We start from the raw sequence: 18,409 nt of genomic DNA on the forward strand, positions 1-18,409 counted from the left end.
AATATTGTGGGCAAATGACTCAGAGATACCCCATGAAAGACAGAAGGGAGGTGGAAGGCAACTCAGGAAGAAAAGCTATTGTCGAAAGAACATTTCCTAAAATTGTGCTCAAAGAATGATTTATTGGAAAGCATAAACGCAAGTTGGACAGGTATCATTTTTTAACCTACAGATTCATAAGCTCCAGCTGATAGCTCATTTCTGACAAATAATATTTGATATGACGTTCCAATTCCAACATATTCACTTAGCTAGTTTTTTAGGATTTGTTGTAGAATTTGACTTACCTCGTAGTTCAACTCAGGATGTCACTAATTTTTATAAAGTATATTCACAGTGGGAGTATAAGTTTTAACTTGCTGTGTGTCTCAGCAGGCCTGCAATATGCATTTTGGGATGAGATAATTCTTCACTGTTTAGGACTCACCAAACTTTGTAGGATCTAGCATCCTGGCCCCTACTGACTAAATACCAGTAGTAACCCCCCTTAGTTTTGACAAGAGACATCCCCACAATTTCAAAATTCCATCTAAGGGAGAGTATCACCTCCAACTGAGAACCACAGGTTTAAAGCAAACTGGAAAGTTCAATAAGATATTAATTGGAGGATAAACACCTCGCCTGACTCTGCATTCAGTATTCAAGCAAAGAATTCAAGACTTAACGTGCCAGCTTCAATCCTTCATATCCAATGTCTCATTACATTTCTCTCTATTCTGTTAATAACATGAACAGATTCAACACAAACTGCCAAAATACCATTTTTAGCCAGGAGGGCCAAGCCCTGCTACTGCTTTGCCAACAACAGCAATAAAGCCGGGCAGAAGCTAAGCCCAGGATTGCATGGCGTATTGGCTACCCTCTGAGGCAGCAGCCACAAAACATGTACACCTGAATAGTCTATCATTTTGTCAAGTGTGGACTTGAAGAAGGATTCTGGTTTTATTCTTTTTAAAGTGATTTATTATCACAAAGCTTGCTCCCTTCTCAATGCTGAGTTAGTTCAGCAATGCAGCGCCATCCTTGTTAGGACTGTTAGGACCCAAATAATTTTAGACCAAAACGACGACGACGACAACAACAACAAACTTGACTGTTGGTTCAGTAACATATTCACAGACACATCAGGATGCATTCAGGAACGCTGGCTTCATTTCTTGATTGGAATGCCAATCACCATAAAATCTTCTGCTAGAGTCACTTCTTGGAGATCTAACACTGATTCAGCTTGCTTTTTAAGCTCTACGATCCCATCTGTTTCTCCTTCTCTGGCCAAGGCAACTGGTTTGTACCTCTGACTGAAGTGAGTCAGAACGAGCCTCTTTGCTTGGCACAGCTTTGCAAATGCTGCTGCCATGTGTGGCGTGCTGTGGCCGTGTTCCTTTGCTTTGTCCATCTGGGTGTCATCCAGGGTTGCTTCGTGGATCAACAGGTCTGCTTCAAAGCACAGCTTCACTCCTCCATCATCCACAACCCCAGAACAGTCACCCAAAATGCAGATTTTTCTTCCAACAATAGGCTTTTTTAAGACATCTTGGGGAGAAATTGTAACTCCATTTTCCAGAACAACAGAAATTCCATTTTTCAGCTTCCCATAGGCAGGACCTGGCGGAACACCTAATGACAGAGGCAGATAACATCACGTCATGGGAATGGCATTTATGACTTGTTAAGAGAGTCTGTTTCAACAGCACAGCAAATAGCAAATGGAAAAGGCATCCAATTCTTTTCATAATTGTTATAAATATTTTATTACTTGTGGAAAACTGGAATATTTATACATTTTTAAAAGTTCACTGTTGGCTATTGATATAAGCAATGCCCGAGTACTTAAAACATTTCCAAGCACACGTGTCAGATGAGTTTTAAGCTCTTAAGTCCCACTAAAACCTTATTACAGTCAAGATAACAGCCTTGATTCTCTGCTGTGCATGGGAATAACATTATTTGAGAGTGCTGTATTTAATAAGCTCATCTTTGGGTAAAATTAAAGAGCCCATTTAAATGACAAGGTACCAACAAACTAATATAATAAAAAAAAACTGTTAGAGGGGATTGTCTGGGTCACAAGATCAAGCAGAGTTTCAGGCAGTTATTAATAATCAATCTTCTTTGTAGATAGGGGCAGTTCCATGTTTACCAAACTGGGCTTAAATCTCATATTAATCGAGAATAACACCTGATCATCACTCTGGGCAACACATACAAACAAACAGAATGTGTTCACTAATTCCAACATAGATCATGTTTAAAGTTTCCCAATACAACAGTATTTTCACAGGTTTTTTTTTTTTTTTTTTTTCAGGACATGGCTATGTAATAATGTATGTACTGTGACTTGATACATTTTGATACATTTGAAGCAGGTAAATGAACATCGTCATGTAGGAGAGGGGCCTTTGGTGGCCCAAATGCTTCTTTTTTTTTTTTTTTTTTTAAATAAACAGCCAACTCTTTTTTTTTTTTTTTAATCAGAACATTTTAAACCCCACATTTGTTTTATTTATTTTTTTATTTTTGGCTGTGTTGGGTCTTCGTTTCTGTGCGAGGGCTTTCTCTAGTTGTGGCAAGGGGGGGCCACTCTTCATCGCGGTGCGCGGGCCTCTCACTATCGCGGCCTCTCTTGTTGCGGAGCACAGGCTCCAGACGCACAGGCAGAGTAATTATGGCTCACGGGCCCAGTTGCTCCATGGCACGTGGGATCCTCCCAGACCAGGGTTCGAACCCGTGTCCCCTGCATTAGCAGGCAGATTCTCAACCACTGCGCCACCAGGGAAGCCCTTTTCACAGGTTTTTAGACAATAAAAATACCTTTGGCCTAAGGCACTTTTCCTCATTACTTAGCATTTTGTTTTAGTTGGGAAAGAAAGAAGACATTGTGTAAATAAAGAAGAGACACACAAAAAACCATCACCATCACCATGTTTTCACAGGCTCTGTTGTAGCCATGCCAAGGAAGGTGGTATGCTGGAGGAATGATGTACCCGGACACTGCTTTGGGAGAGGCGCTGAAGAACTCTCACACATGATGGCCTAGCATGGAGGAGGTATGAAGCCTTTGATGGGCCCCAAGCCAATCTTTGAATGCTTGCTTCCGAGCGTGATGAACCCAGGTATATAAAACTGGTTAAGGCAGTGTTCTAAACACCAAATTAACTTAATCAAGGTTGATTGACCAGGCAAAGTCAATAAAAAAGGAAAACCCAGAGAGCAGTTGGTTGGAGTTGCAAGGTTAAGAACTATGGCAAAAAGTCTCTGGCCAAAGATGTCATTGCAAACATATTTCAAAAAGATGACATGAAAAAATAAAAGCCTAGACCTGAGACAGCAGGTCTACTCCACCAACCAAGATAGTAAAAGCTGAAGATAAGACAGATCAAGAATGTGCATTTAGGGAGCTGAAGAGAGAACTCAAATAGATACTTGGTTTTTGCTCTGTATAGCATATTTTGGCCCCAAGAATTTCCCTTAATAAACAAACTTTGGGCAAAGGAAGTAAGTAGAGAAAATGTCAGTTTTAGGCCTGGGAGACAAGAAAAGGTTTCTATGACACTTCTAACTGCTTTGGTTAACAACAACTAGACTGACGAGAAAGGAAAAAAAAACACTTACCAAGGTCTTTCAGTTTCTGTGCATTGAGTTTACCTGGGCGTTTCTTCTCCACAACTGAAAATCCAAAGGAGGGTATTCGATGAAAGAGGCGAAATGCTTTCACAACAAACTGTTCATCATCAACCAGGAGGTATGAGTTTTCTTCTGAGTCTAACAGGATAGTTCTTCCTTGTCCGTCTTTGGGAGGGTTGTCTGCTTTATTCACGTGTACAAATTCTTTCAGTTCTTCTGTAGGACACTGATCCGCTGTAGGCACCAGCTCATGGACCACATAAGGGAAGACCAACTCCGTGTGAGAAAGTTCCATGGTTTGCCAGATAAAGTCTCGAAGCCCTGCAGGGCCATAGATTTCGATCGGCTGTTTGGTGACCATGGAGCCACTCTGCAGGCTGATTGTGCAGAGGAGGCCAGGAAGGCCAAAGAAATGGTCTCCATGAAGATGCGTGATGAAGATCTTAGTAATTCTCCCTTTTGATTGAGGCAGAGAAATAAATTTGGGAATTTTTCAGAAGTAAAACCCATACAAAGCTACTTGAAACATGCATAACAACTTACATAGAAAGCAATAAAATGAATTTAGAAATTCTACTTATCACCATAAACTCTTTATATTCTTCTACATGATTCTAGAAGTAAGAAAGACAGGTATTATTATTTCACTAGATGGTTTTAATAAGATATAACTTTTTTTCATAAAACATCTTCAAATTACACAGTGTTACAGTGTTAAGAGTATTTTCCTACACATCCTCTTACTGAAAAAAAAAAAAAAGGAAAAAGTGTACCAAAATGATTCACATAAGTAACCAGATAGGCCACAAGTGTTAAAAACATCTGGCAGTTACACTGCCCCCTACTGCTCCCTCTGAGAACAGCAAATATGAACAGTACTTCCAGCATAAAAATGTTCCCCTGGCTCCAACGGACTGGACCAGTGCCTGAATTCAAAATTGCCTTTTAAGGACTCCACACTGGACAGAGATTAACTAACCAAGCCAGAGCCTGCTTGTCTGGGTGAGGCTGAAGAGGGAGAAAAAGGAAGGGGGATGAGGGAGGGAGAGGAAAGGAAGGAGGGAGAAGGAGGGAGGTGGAAAGGGAGTGGGGTGAAGAACCGAGGGGGAGGAAGTGGGCAATAGACGCAGAGTGCAGTTTAGAGGGTAGATAGATCCCCATGGTGCTATGTAAAGGCATGTGGGCCCCTCCCTTTCTCTCAATCTGAACTAATACAACAGCTTTTCCAGTGCATACTGACTTAGGTTGTAACTTGATTTAGCCATTGGTAAACTGAATTTACTCCTGGTATGTGGCAGGATGCCACATCAACATTTTTCTCAGATGCACCACAAGGCCTTTTAAAAGCAACAATCACAATTAACACATTTTTAGTGTAACAGTGGCTTCCAGTCCTAGCTCATGGCCCACCCATTTCAAACATTTGATACCATAAAAGAACAGGAACAGTTTATCGATGCCATAAAAGAACAGGAATTGTTTACTGTGATGGGATTTGTCCTGTGACCTCTAGGTAACAGTGTTCCCCAAGCAAGTGTTCCCAGTGTTACTACACCAAGCCAGGCCCCTGTGGCAGAGAATAGACTGGGCAGAGGCTGATCTTGAACCTTGAAAATCGCCAGGAGGCACGCTAGAAGTTTCCTCAACATGCTCCTTTTTGTTTTCTCTTTTTAGTCCTCGTTTTTGCAGTTTTTTGACTTCTGGAACCCTTTCCTTTCCCCCTTCCTGCTGTCTGGGCTGCCAACACACCCCCAAGTGTGACCTGAGGACTCAACAGACAAAAAAACTACAACAGTTGTTGAGTCTCACGCTGACCTCAAAACTGCCAGATCAGACTTTCTGGGCCTCTCCCTATCTACTGCAAAACACAGCCAAAACTGAACACCAAAACAATCTGTGAACTCAAAGCAAGTGAGATAAATTAAGTAAGAAAAGGTACTTCCCACAGATATCACAGTTTCAGGGAAGACAAACATTTCATTTTTCAAGAAAGTTGATTTCAGAGGGAGAAGGAATGGCAACCACAATTATCAAAGGTAAGAGGAAGCTATCAAATGAAAAAAGAAACATGCATGAGTTCCCTTTCACTTAAGATCACGAAAGTTACCAGGGAAAATGTCATCCATATAGGACTAAGCATCCTCTAAGGGATAATGCAGTGATATTTACTGCCGTAGGAAAACGTCTGCAATACATCGTTCATACGTAATATTCAGTTGAAAAAAAGCAGATCACACCAAGGATAGTTTGATTCCATTTATGCAAAATTATACACAAACACACACACAAATACACCTACACCATTACCATGTCTACATGTATAGAAAATTCACCAAAGAGAGGGGGATTTAGGCTTTTCTTATTTATATTTTTCTGCTTTGTTTGAACTTTTACAATGAGCATGTATACTTATTATAATCATTTTTAAAATTATACTTTTATAATACTTTTTGTAATCATTTTTGAGGAAAAAAAGGCTTAAGCTCACTCTTTAAAATTATGAAAAAAATAGATATGGCAAACCTACACTTTTTAATTAGATGCTTGCATATTAGGACCAAGGAAACTTGCAAGAAGTATATCTAGAGAAACAGAAAATACTTCCTTATGAAACCCATAAAACATTATTACCCCAGGAGGTAGTATAAGCTAAAAGGGCTTCAATGACTCCAATAGTGATAGGTCCATATTGGGTTATTGAGAGAAACCAAGATGTATGGAGGGTGCTGCATTCCAGGTTGAGACTGGGGCTTTTGAAGCACTAGAGTGTCTGAGCTAATGTTCTGGGATTACCATATCACCCTCCTCTCTGAGGCCAGGAAATTTTTTCTGAAGTCAACAAAAATTTTGTAAACTAAAGGTTCCCTTAGATTTTATTTTATTATTATTACTATTTTTTTGCCAAACTTTTATTTTAAAAAGCTCGAGCTTTGTGAACTGTTTACAAAAATATATAAAATAGCTGTAAAATATAAAACACTAGAGAAAGGTATTGTGGCAGATAGAGTTAAGGTAGTACATGGGTACCACCATGGCCCCTGCCTCCTGCTGTTCATATCCTTCTATAATCCCTTCCCCTTGAGTGTGGGTGGGACTGGGGACTTACTCCTAACCAGTAAAATACAGCACAAGGATACAATACGATTATGTCGTTTACAGGACTCCATCTTGCTGGCAGACTTGCTCTGGAGTCTCTCTCCCTTGCTGGCAGTAATCGAGCAAGCTACCCTGAAGCAGAAACCCCCATGACGAGGAACTATAGGAGGCCTCTAGTTGCTGCGGGCAGCCTCAGTCCTACAACTACAAGGATTCTGCCGACAACCTGAGTGAGCATTAAAAACAGATTCTTCCCCTAGTGGATGAGAGCGCAGCCCTGGCCAAGACCTGGATTGCAGCCTAGTGAGACCCTGAAGCAGAGAATCCAGCTAAGCCAGGCCCGAACTCCCTGACCCACAGAAACTATGAGATAATAAATGCAAATAACCCACTAAATTGATAATCTGCTATGCAGCATTAGATAACTGATACAGGTACTAAGTAAAAAGTGAAGACTTACCCTATACCCAAACCTCTTAACACAACAGTTACTTGTTTCTATTTTAATCACCCTGCCACCTTAACCCCTACTCTCTAAAATGTTAAATATTACAGCCTCCACTTTGGCATGTGGAGGCATGTTCTCGTGAAAGGAACCCCTGTGTGATCCAAGGGAAGTAAAGCATAATACCTGCTCTGACCTCAGGGTTTCAACATAAGACAGTATATAATTAGGGTTGAACTGTGTACACCTCAAGGCCACATGTCCCAAGTGATATGCATTAGTCCCTTCTTCCAACAGCTCTTTTCCTAACTCCCAATCTTGGTCTGGGACATCATCACCTGTAACTTGTAATAATTCTTCACTTCTTCACATACTAGACATTTACTCAGTCACCACCTCCTGTTGGCTCTATAAGTATCTCTTTGAGTCTCTCATCTTCATCCTTATCCCTACTTCCTGCTTCAACGTCTTCATCCTTATCCCTACTTCCTGCTTCAACATCTTCATCTCTCTCTCTCAGGTGAATGCCACTGCCTTGGAACTGGTCTCCTGATGCCAATCTCTCTCTCCCAATATATTTGCCGTTGGAAAACTGTCCTAAAACACAAATCAGACCATGTCATTGCTCGGCTTAAAATTTTTTAATGATTCCTTGTTGCCAATAGAATAATAAGGTCCAGATACCTTAGAATACCACAGGAGTCCTCATAGTCTGCCCTTACTTCCTTAAGCATTCTTATCTCTCATCTATCCAGCCAAGTACTGAAAGTTCTGGATAGCTTAATATTCCCCAAACATGTCATTTCTCTCCTAGAAACTCTTGCTCACTTTGTTGTCTGTTCCTTGAAGGTCCATCCCTACTCCTCTCCCCAGAGAAACTTCTATTCATCTCCTACATCCTAGCTCACTGCTACCATCTCTAGGTTGCTTTCCCTGAACACACAGATACAGTTAGTGTCCCCCTCCTTAGTGCTTCAAAAGTAGTTAGAAAACACCTCCATTATTCTTACTTATCAAATTACACCATGACTGTTTGCATGTCAGTTTTCACCACTAGACCAAGGAATCCTTGGATGATAGAACTATACTTCCTTTAGTCATCAAATGCTAGGTACTGTGACGAGTGGTAGGAATTTCAATAACTACCATTTGCCAAGACCTAACAAGTGAGAGGCACTGTACTAAGTGCTGAACATCTTATTCATGCATTAACTGAACAGATATTACTAGGCATCTACTAGGTATGTAAGTGATCACTGAGTTTACCTTATTGTACAGGGAAATACACAGTGACCACAGAAACAACTATTTAAATAGCATAATTTTAGATACTGAGGATGCTAAGAAGTCAATAAAAATAGCACAAAACAGTAGAATGCCTGGGGTGAGGAGACATTACTTAACCCCGGAGGTTCAGCCTTTGAGAAGACAGCGTTTGAGCTAAGATTTAACTGATGAGAAGGAGACAACCACACAGAGAAGGGATTATTATATACAATTCTCACAACACCCCTTCTACGTCGAGTTTTTAACCCCATTTTCAAGGTGAGGAAAGCAAAGCTTAAGCTGGCTGATCTGCTAAGGTAATAAGCCGAGACACAGCTGGGACTGGAACCCTGGTCTGCCTGACTCTGGGCCAAGGCTCTGGCGGACACTGTACTCTTCAGTCTACCGGTGCCAAGCTCACCCTGTTCCCTATGGCTGGAATGCCCTTCTTCTCCCCAGCCCAGGGAACCCTTCCTCCTCCTTTAACAACTCACAGGTCACCTTCTCTGAGAATGACCCCAAGGGGAAAAGAACATTTCACTCCCCAGAACATCTACCACCCTTTGTATTCTCTCATGATACTTACACCTAGCTCCTGGTGGACGTAAGTATGTTCCTTTGCTTGGGCAGTGTCTATTTAATATGTCTGATGTAACCCACTCCATCCTCCATGCCCTAAGCCTATAGAAATCCTTGCTCTCAACATTTACAGGAAGAATGAAAAGTAAATACATAAATAAGGAAGGAAGGGAGGGAGGGAGGAAGGAAGGAAGGAAGGGAGGAAGGAAGGGAGGAAGAAAGGAAGAAAGTAAGAAAGGAAGGAAGGAAGGGAGGGAGGGAGGGAGGAAGGAAGGAAAGAAGGAAGGAAGGAAGGAAAGAAGGAAGAAAGATAGTTTAGTGGGTGTGGCCAGATACCCCAGCACCTTCCAAGTATTGCCGGGGCTCCAGCACTGAAATGGGGTGCAACTGTCAGGGCTGTTTCTAAGCAAAAGGCCCAAGGAAAGCCAAGAAAATGAAGCAGAACAAGAGACAGCCTTAATGAGAGAGCTGAATGCACACTAACCTGCTTTAAGTTGGCTTTTCATAAGCTGTGTCTGGGTTCCCTCCCCACAGTCAAAGAGCCAGCACTCGCCTTCACACCGAAGGACCAGAGCAGAGGCACCCCGGGTTGGGGATGGGTATGCTGCGCCTGTCCCCAGAAATGTCACATCCATAGACATCTTCTACCCTGGAACGAGAAGATCCCTTAGGGATTATTACACATCACTGCTCAAAATCACCAAAAACAGGTTCTTGTGAGTTTTACTATTACCTATGTTTTGGTTATTAAGAATAGTTTGCATTCCTGTTCTCTAATAGCTTTCCACAGAAATCTGAAGAAAGATTTTAGTAACTCTTAATCAGTTAAAACCACAAATTACCAAACTTTGTATGACTGCTCACACAAACAAAAATAAATTTTAAAAAAGCCAAACCCAGTCAATTAATAACTATAATTGAATTCCAACTATATGAGATTCTGGAAAAGGCAAAACTATGGGAGTGGACACAGTGGTTTGACTCTACAAGGTGGGTACTATATCATCATCCCCATTTTAGAGATGGGGAAGCTGAGGCACAGAGAGGTAGTGACTTGCCTAGGGTCCCACGGCTAGTAAGTGGCAGAGCTGGGATTCAGACACCAGGATACTAGCTCCAGGGCAACTCTATCATGTCACCTTCTGTCTTAAGCATTCCTTATGTTGTAGCTTTATTATCCATAACAAAGGTCCAGGTGACACCTTAATTTCAGATGTCTAGCCTCTAGAATTGTGCAAGAATAAATTTCTGTTGTTTAAAAAAAAAAAAGACAGTGGTTTGGGGGAAGGGAGGGAGGGATGAATAGGTAGAGCACACGGGATTTTTAGGACATGGGATTTAGCACATGGGATTTTTTAGCAAAACTATTCTATATGATGCAGTAAACACAGACACACATCATTGTACATTGGTCAAAACCCACAGAATATACAATACAGAGTGAATGAACCCTAATGTAAACTTTAGTTAACAATAATGTATCAGGGAACCAGATCTCACGTGCATGCTGCAACTAAGAGTTCACTTGCCACAACTAAGGAGCCCACGAGCTGCAACTAAGGAGCCCGCCTGCTGCAACTAAGACCCAGTGCAACCAAATAAATAAATAAATAAATATTTTAAAAAAGAATGTATCAATATTGGCTCATCACTACCACACTAATGTAAGATGTTAATATTAGTGGAAATTGGGGGGAGGCGTGGGTATATAAGAACTCTGTACTTTCTCCTTATTAATTTTTTAAAAAAGTCTTTCTAATAAATAAACAACTCTAGTGAGATTCTGGGCAAGAGCTGGAATTTAATTATGCTCACTAAGTGATATCTCTGGTGCCCGTGGTGAGCAGCCCTTTCTCTGAACCATCATAAACCACAGCAATGCTCTACAACACTCTACAGTAATGCTAATACCACACAGTAATGCTGAGTGAATGTCTCACTCCCCTAATAATAGAGTCCATGAGGGGTTAGCACCTGGGCTTCTGCTCTTATAAGTCATCAGCAATAACCTGTTGAGTGTGTAGATTCCTGCCAACTCCTGAGATCTCTTTTTCCTTTTACTACTTTTGGGCACATCTATCTCTGATATACTTCTGTGATAGGAGATATGCATCAAATAAAATAAACACAAACTCAAACTTATATATCAATATAAACAATTATAGAGCATCCACACTGATGACAGGGAAGAAAACAAACATATAAGTTTAAGAAAAACTACTAAAACAAGAAAATTGGACAGCAAGCTGGATAAATATATCATCTATAGGGAAAAAAAATCTATCAAAAACTTTTCTCAGTCCTAGCAATAACCAGATAAAAATAAAAATAAGGAAAAAAACCCTCAGTCACAAGAGAAAAAGAAGCCTTATAAAATAACTAGAAAGTTAATAGGAAAGGAATAGACCATAAAAGACCCAAAAAGAGATACACATTAGCTTCCCTGATAGGAAGATTTACTATCACAGAAATGTCTATCTTTTCATAATTAATGTATATATATTTAATGTAATTTCTATCAGATTTCCAGTGGGATTTATCTTGGAACAAAAGCAACCCAAAGATCACATGGAAGAAAAAATACATGTCTGAGAATGGGCAAGAAAAGTACACAAAGCATTGAGTAGTGACTTAACTTTTCTAGATATTAACACATACTACACTAATCAGGCATAAAGAAAACAGAATAATATTGGCACAAAAATAGACAGAGAAGGGACAGTCCAGAAATAAACCCAGGTACGTACAGAAATCAATATACAACAAAAGTGTAAAAAGGGTGGCTTTTTTAATGAACAACACTGACGTAATTGGCTATTTCTGCAGAAAAAAGAAAGCAAGATTCTTATTTTGCATTGTATATAAAAATACATTCCATATGGTTTAGAAATATAAATGTGAAAGGTCCAAAAAAATATGTTCAAAAAATTACGAGAATATGTATATAACTTTGGGGATGAGAAAGCCCTTACTGGCAAGACATGAAACCCAGAAAATTTTTAAGACGACATTTTTACTACACTTTCATATATCAAGATTCTTAAAGTCAAAGGACCAAAAAAAACACCTGGAGAAAACTATACTGTATGATAAAGGGTTAATGCCCCTAAAAATTGGTCCAAGTAAATGCATTAATAAAAACAAAAAAACTGATAAAATAGAAAAATAAGCAAGGAATATACACAGGAAATTCACAGTAGAAATCCAAACGGCCAATAAGCATGAAAAGTGCTCAGTCACCCAGTAGTTAGAAGAAATGCAAATTAAAGAAAAAGATACATTATTTTCCACACATCAGCTGGCAAATATTAATGCTATCCAGTGCTGACCAAGACAAGGGAAAATGGGTACCTGCATTTTACTAGTGGTGTTAGTATGAATTGCTATTATGTTTTGGGAGAGTAATCTGGCAATATATATTACCAATAATAATGATGCTGCTAATAGCAACATACTTTAACCCAGCAATCCCATTTTTGGGAATCGACCTTACAGAAATAAAGGATCTGTGTACAATGATGTTTATTGTGCTACTTTTAAGGTGGCTAAAATTTGGAAACCATCTGAATATACATACATATATACATATATATATACACATATATATGTGTATATATATATATATATATATATATATCAATAGGGAAACAACTGAATATTTTATTGTATATTCATATCATGAACTGTTTATTCTACAGTTCAGTCAGGTCTGTAACTCTTGTCCTGAAGGAATGACAATGAGAAAAGTTACAGATGGCTATGGCATAATCTCATTTTTATAACAATGCCCAAACCCCTACATTATACAAGACAGTCTGGTGAGGAAGGATATACACCATATTGCTAATATTGGTTATCTCAGGGGTGATTAAAATGATGGTGGTGATGGTGGAGATTATTAACTTTTCTTTTAAATCTTTGAATTGTTTTTGGTTGCAATAAGCAGCATTTCATTTATTTATTTTTAATTTATATTTAATTTACTTAATTTATATTTAATTTACTTAATATTGATGATTTTTAAGAAATGTGTCATAATGCTGAACATGCTCTTCTAACTACATATCACCTGATCTCCCTTTCCATTTGGGGATACAGTCACCTCACACAGCAGGTGGGTGGTACATCTCTCCAACCCCCACACAAGCCTTTAGGTTATTGCTAGTGTCCTTTCCATGTGTCACTCCACTTTTTCACCTCCAAGATCAAGACTTCCTCTGATAATATTTGCAGAGGCTTTCTTATTGGATTGCAGTTTGCAAGAGGCAGAAGAATACACAGAATGTAGAAAGTTGAAAATTTAAGGTAATAAATGCAGAAAGTATAATAGAATATAATCACTTTGCATGTGTAACAAATAATAGATCTAAGCCAGTGGTACAGAACCCTGGAGAGTATGAGAGTATTAGAATCACCTAGAGAGCTTTTAAAACATATCAATGATTGGGCTCCATCCCAGAACAATTAAACAGGAAATTCTGCAAGAGACCTGTGTTTTAGAATTAAAAAAAAAAAATTCTTCCCCTGTGATTCTAACATGCAGTCAGTTTTGAGAACCACTTAGTGAAAGGCTAGTGGAGAACTATAATGGATGGATCAGGCTGACGTGAGCTCACTAGTCAACCTTTTTTTAAAAAAAACTTTTGTTATGAAAAATTTCAAACACAGATTAGTATAATGCACTGTCACATACCCATCACCGAGCTTCAACAATTATCAACTCACAGTCAATCCTGTTTCATCTTTATCCCTCACCCATCGTCTAAGAACACTTGACAAGTGGTACTATTGGGTACTTCCATCAGGGAGCACACGCTGTCTGGCTGTCTCTCTTTTTCTGACGTTAACGGCCACTAATGATCATTTCCAGGATCAATGATTTCATTAGGGGTTGCCAAGGTGATATTCTCTCATTCCTTCTGTAGTTATTAGCTGGCATCCTTCTGTAATTCCCTGATCAATTAGTCAGTCACCCTGCAATACAATTTGTACGGAAAAGGTCCAGTGATCAATCTTGACACCACAAAGAGAGACAACACCTAATCCAACTCCTGATGCGATGTAATATGAAGTACACAGTAATTTAGGTTTTCTTGCCAAAAAGTATAACCTGCATCTGGAAAAGGCTGTCATCTAAATACCAGTTTATTAAAGGACACCACAGGGATGGAAAAAGCAAATTTCAGTATGTAAGAAACATTACAGGACAAATGACTTGGCTTCTTCAACAAGTGAAATACAAGGAAAAACAATAATAAAGAGGAAGGAGATGAAGAGATATGAGCCGTCAACCAAGTGTAGCATGTGTAGCTTGTTTGACTCCTGATTTGGACAACCAGATAATGGGAGGGAAAAAAAGAGACAACAGGGGATATGTAAACGTTCACTGGATAGATGGTAACATGAAATTCTTACGAGATTGATAATGGTTTTATATTTAAGGAGTTACTGTGTTCTGTAAACAAACAAGTATTTAATGGATGAAATGGTACATTTAGATTTACTTTAAAATAATCCAGTGGGGGGTGAAGGTACCAGATGAAACTGATTGATTGTGAGTTGGCACATGAGTTGGTACATTCAGTACAGGATTCTATTTTGGTATATATTTGAAAGTTTCCATAACAAAAAGTTGAAAAACAAGCCAAATAATCAACTCTTCCACTAGGTCGGAAGTAATCAGAAGTTAATTTATTTAATCAGTGGTGCATGTTTTGTGACATGCACCATTCTAAGCACTAGGAAATAAGTGACCAAACCAGATTGCGATCCCTGTCTTTTTGGACAAAAAAAGAAAAACCCCAGCCGCTGGCTTTCTCATGACCATGATCCACTTTGGAGGAAGTGCACACTCCGGGCGAGAACACAGCACACGATCGATCGCAGTACTGTCACTTGACACTCTGGGCCAGTGGTTCTCAGTCCCGGCTCCACATCACAAACACCTGGTGATTCTGGGGCCTCAGCACTTGGAAGGCTTCCCAGAAGATTCTAAAGGCTGCCGGGTTCAGAGCGAGTTTCTAGGCAGGCAGTGCCAGCCCTGCAATCACCCAGTGGTGCAGGCACGGCACATACTGCCAGCCTCCATTTTAGAGATGAATAAAGCGTGGCCCGCGACATAGAGTGAACGGCCAAGGCCGAGCCAGGGCCAGAGGCCAGGTCTCCAACCGTTGGCCAGTCCAGCCTCTCCTCCAAGTCAGCATCAGTGTAGCAAAAGGAGGGGTGGGCGTCGGCAGGAGGGCCGGGCGACTGAGGCCCCCGTCTGGGGGTGGGGGTGGACGAGGCGCGTCCTCGCTCCCCGGCGCTCCCGAGCCTGGGTCCTCTGCTCCGGTCCCGGCCCGCGAGTCCGCAGGAAGCGCGCCCTCAGCCCGCTCGGCGGGCGCGTGGGAGGCCTCGGCGGCGCAGACCCTGGCCCGCCCCCCTCCGGCGCGCCCTGCCCCACTCACCCACTCCCCGAGACCCGCGGCAAGAGCCGAGGGAGGCGCAGGCCCGCAGCGAGGCCCAGCCGTCCACGGGGAGACGACGCGCGCGGGCGGAAGTGCGCCGCCGGCGGTGCCCGCGTGAGGCCGCTCTAGGAGGCGCCGGAGGTCCGCGCTCGGTGGTTCCCGCTGGAGCTCAACCGCACCTGGAGGCTGGGCAGCGGCCCTGGGCATCTGCTCTGTCCTGCAGTGGGGCTCCCTCTCCTTCACTCGCCCGCACCAGCGCGCTGGGTTCGATGGTGGCGGCAACCCGTGAGGACCAGAGCCCCCAAGGTGAAAAACGTCTACTGTTCAGCTTTTTATTTTCCGTGTAATGTTTTCAAACAAGAGTGTTCTACCAGATGCTTTGCTCTGGCATATCTTTGTGTAAAGTCTGTTCTTTCGTGGGGATGAATCGTTCTATCTTAATCACTAAATCTGAAAGTGTAAGCTTGCGCTGCCTTAGAATCAGAGTTCATAGCAGCGTTACTATAGATCCTGAGTCTCCGCTCCATTTCACTTTGCTGTTCCAGGGATACAGCGGAATGTTTGCTGAAAATCTGAAGCTGCCTGTGCTGTGGGAATGTTTGCTGAAAATCTGAAGCGGCCTGTGCTGTGCACGCACGAGCGTCGCAGGTGTGTTCACTTAGTGAACGCACAGCATAGCCTGCTGGACGCGCGAGTGAAGGGCCGGGGCCTAAACTGCATGTAGTGACTACAAACCACGGGGAAAACACTCATTGATTTAAATCCCAATTTTCAAAATTTCAGGCTTGGGACTTCCCTGGTGGCGCAGTGGTTAAGATTCCCCCTGCCAATGCAGGGGACATGGGTTCGAGACCTGGTCCGGGAGGATCCCACATGCTGAAGAGCAGCTAAGCCCATGTGCCACAACTACTGAGCCTGCACTCTAGAGCCTACGAGCCACAACTACTGAGCCCACGTGCCACAACTACTGAAGTCCGTGCAGCTAGAGCCTGTCCTCTGCAACAAGAGAAGCCACCACAAGGAGAAGCCTGCACACCGCAACGAAGACCCAACTCAGGCAAAAAATAATAATAATAATTTTAAAATTTCATGCTCCTATGCAGTGCTAGATGCACTGGCATTTGCTCACATGCTCAAAGTGGTCAAAGTATCCAACAGCTTCATAACAGGAATAGAAGTGCTGTGGATGTGAGGTTTTTAAAACTACCTGGATAGGGGGATCAAGATCCCATTCTCCCCCCGACCCCGACTGTTTTGCTCAGTAAATCATTAGATCATTTACTTTTGGGCCTCTTCAAAGCTTTTATTTATTCAAGTGTTAACTGAGCTCCTACTTTGTGGATAGTATTATTTTTGATGCTGAGAGAGTTTTTTAAGTATGTCATGGCCCCTGGTTTTAGGAGCATACACTGAGGTTGGGAAAAGAGGTATCAGGAAGCCACTAACAATATGAGGGAACAAAAGAGAAGCCAAAAGGAGTGATAAGACGATAGAAATAGGGAGATCACTCAGTTAAGAAAGGGTTAGGGAAAACCCTGGCCGTCCAGCTTAGGACCCTGCGCTTTCACTGTCGAGGGGTCCCACAAGCTGCGCTGGGTGCCCCCCACCCCCCCCAAAAAAGAAACGGACTTGAACTGGTTCTTGTAGGATGGTCGAGACTTGGATTAGTGTTCTGGAAATGGAAAAATAAGGTGGATTTGTTTGTGTGGGGACTGGTTTAGCAAAGTATTAAAAACTGGACCTTTAACGTTATTTATTCTGACACTTGCCTAGCTAAGAAGTGCTCAGAAAGACACATTTTACAGCTAGGTCTCGATCACAACTCAGCTAGGGCTTCCCCACAGCGGTACCCTCCATAGATCTGCCCACTCCAGAGGTTCCTGGCTGGTTCCTGCCACCCACCACCCATACCCCAGTCAAGGTTTCTTACAACTCCTCAGAGGTTCTTATAGCTTTAGAGAATACTGGATAGTGCTTTTTGTTCATTTTTAAAACTTTACATTATGGGAAATTTTTAACATACACAAAAGTTGAGAAAATGTTTAATGAACCATTATGTGTAATCGTCACTCATCTTCAACAGTTAGTAACACCTGGTCCAATTTGTTTCACCTAGAAGCCCTGCCCCTCCAAAGGCAACAGAAAGCCCTGGATTATTTTCATTTCCAGGCACAGTATCATTTTTTCCATAAACACTTCTAAAACATTTAAGGATCTTTTCTTTTTTAAAACATCTCATCTCTGTATAATGATGGTGGACAGTTCAGTATATAAATAGAAATATAAAGATAAGGACTTTAAAAAGTGCAACCATAATATCATTATCATACAAAGACAATAATTGTTAACATCATCAAATATACAGTCACTGTTCAAATTTTCCTGATCATCTCATAACTTTTTGCAGCTCGTTTGTTCTAGTCATAAAATCAAAATATAAAATAAAAGAAATTCAAAACTCTCTTTAAAAACTTAGCTACAGGGAGATTGGTTCAAGATGGCGGAGTAGAAGGACATGCTCTCACTCCCTCTTGCAAGAGCACCGAAATCACAACTAACTGCTGAACAATCATCGACAGGAAGACACTGGAACTCACCAAAAAAGATACCCCACATCCAAAGACAAAGGAGAAGCCACAATGAGATGGTAGGAGGGGCGCAATCACAATAAAATCAAATCCCATAACTGCTGGGTGGGTGACTCACAGACTGGAGAACACTTATACCACAGAAGTCCACCCACTGGAGTGAAGGTTCTGAGCCCCACATCAGGCTTCCCAACCTGGGGGTCCGGCAATGGGAGGAGGAATTCCTAGAGAATCAGATTTTGAAGGCTAGCAGGATTTGATTACAGGACTTTGACAGGACTGGGGGAAACAGAGATTCCACTCTTGGAGGGCACACACAAAGTAGTGTGTGCATTGGGACCCAGGGGAAGGAGCAGTGACCCCAG

General features: G+C 41.5%; 1 protein-coding gene and 1 long non-coding RNA gene across 3 annotated transcripts; one reads left to right on the plus strand and one right to left on the minus strand.

The window, feature by feature from the left end:
• Positions 1–102: 102 nt before the first annotated feature.
• Positions 103–15,582, minus strand: ELAC1 (elaC ribonuclease Z 1). 2 transcript variants are annotated; one of them, XM_082355437.1, is made up of 5 exons: positions 15,457–15,561; positions 13,736–13,984; positions 9,495–9,659; positions 3,613–4,080; positions 103–1,617 (listed from the first exon to the last, which is right to left on the minus strand). In XM_082355437.1, the coding sequence occupies exons 3-5, from the start codon at positions 9,649–9,651 to the stop codon at positions 1,151–1,153; spliced, it is 1,092 nt and encodes a 363-aa protein (XP_082211563.1). In that variant the 5' UTR covers positions 9,652–9,659; positions 13,736–13,984; positions 15,457–15,561; the 3' UTR covers positions 103–1,150. The 2 variants fall into 2 exon arrangements, with proteins under 2 accessions (XP_082211563.1, XP_082211564.1); XM_082355438.1 differs by lacking the exon at positions 13,736–13,984 and having other exon boundaries at positions 15,457–15,582.
• A 9-nt stretch (positions 15,583–15,591) lies between these two features.
• LOC309611250 lies at positions 15,592–17,066 on the plus strand. Its single transcript, XR_014234417.1, has 2 exons — positions 15,592–15,762; positions 16,240–17,066. It is a non-coding gene; the product is annotated as an uncharacterized lncRNA (long non-coding RNA).
• The last annotated feature ends 1,343 nt before the right edge of the window (positions 17,067–18,409 follow it).

This window comes from Balaenoptera borealis, assembly GCF_965194805.1.
Source record: "Balaenoptera borealis genome assembly, chromosome: 14".
Lineage (NCBI taxonomy): Eukaryota > Metazoa > Chordata > Mammalia > Artiodactyla > Balaenopteridae > Balaenoptera > Balaenoptera borealis.

What these genes read in the sequence shown, in the direction of transcription:
- ELAC1 (XM_082355438.1), bottom strand. Translation starts at nt 9,651, where the DNA reads ATGTCTATGGATGTGACATTTCTGGGGACAGGCGCAGCATACCCATCC. An exon ending in GAAAAGCCAACTTAAAGCAG is followed by an intron (nt 4,081 to 9,494) that starts GTTAGTGTGCAT and finishes CTCAATCAAAAG; the next exon opens with GGAGAATTACTAAGATCTTC. An exon ending in ACAGAAACTGAAAGACCTTG is followed by an intron (nt 1,618 to 3,612) that starts GTAAGTGTTTTT and finishes CTCTGTCATTAG; the next exon opens with GTGTTCCGCCAGGTCCTGCC.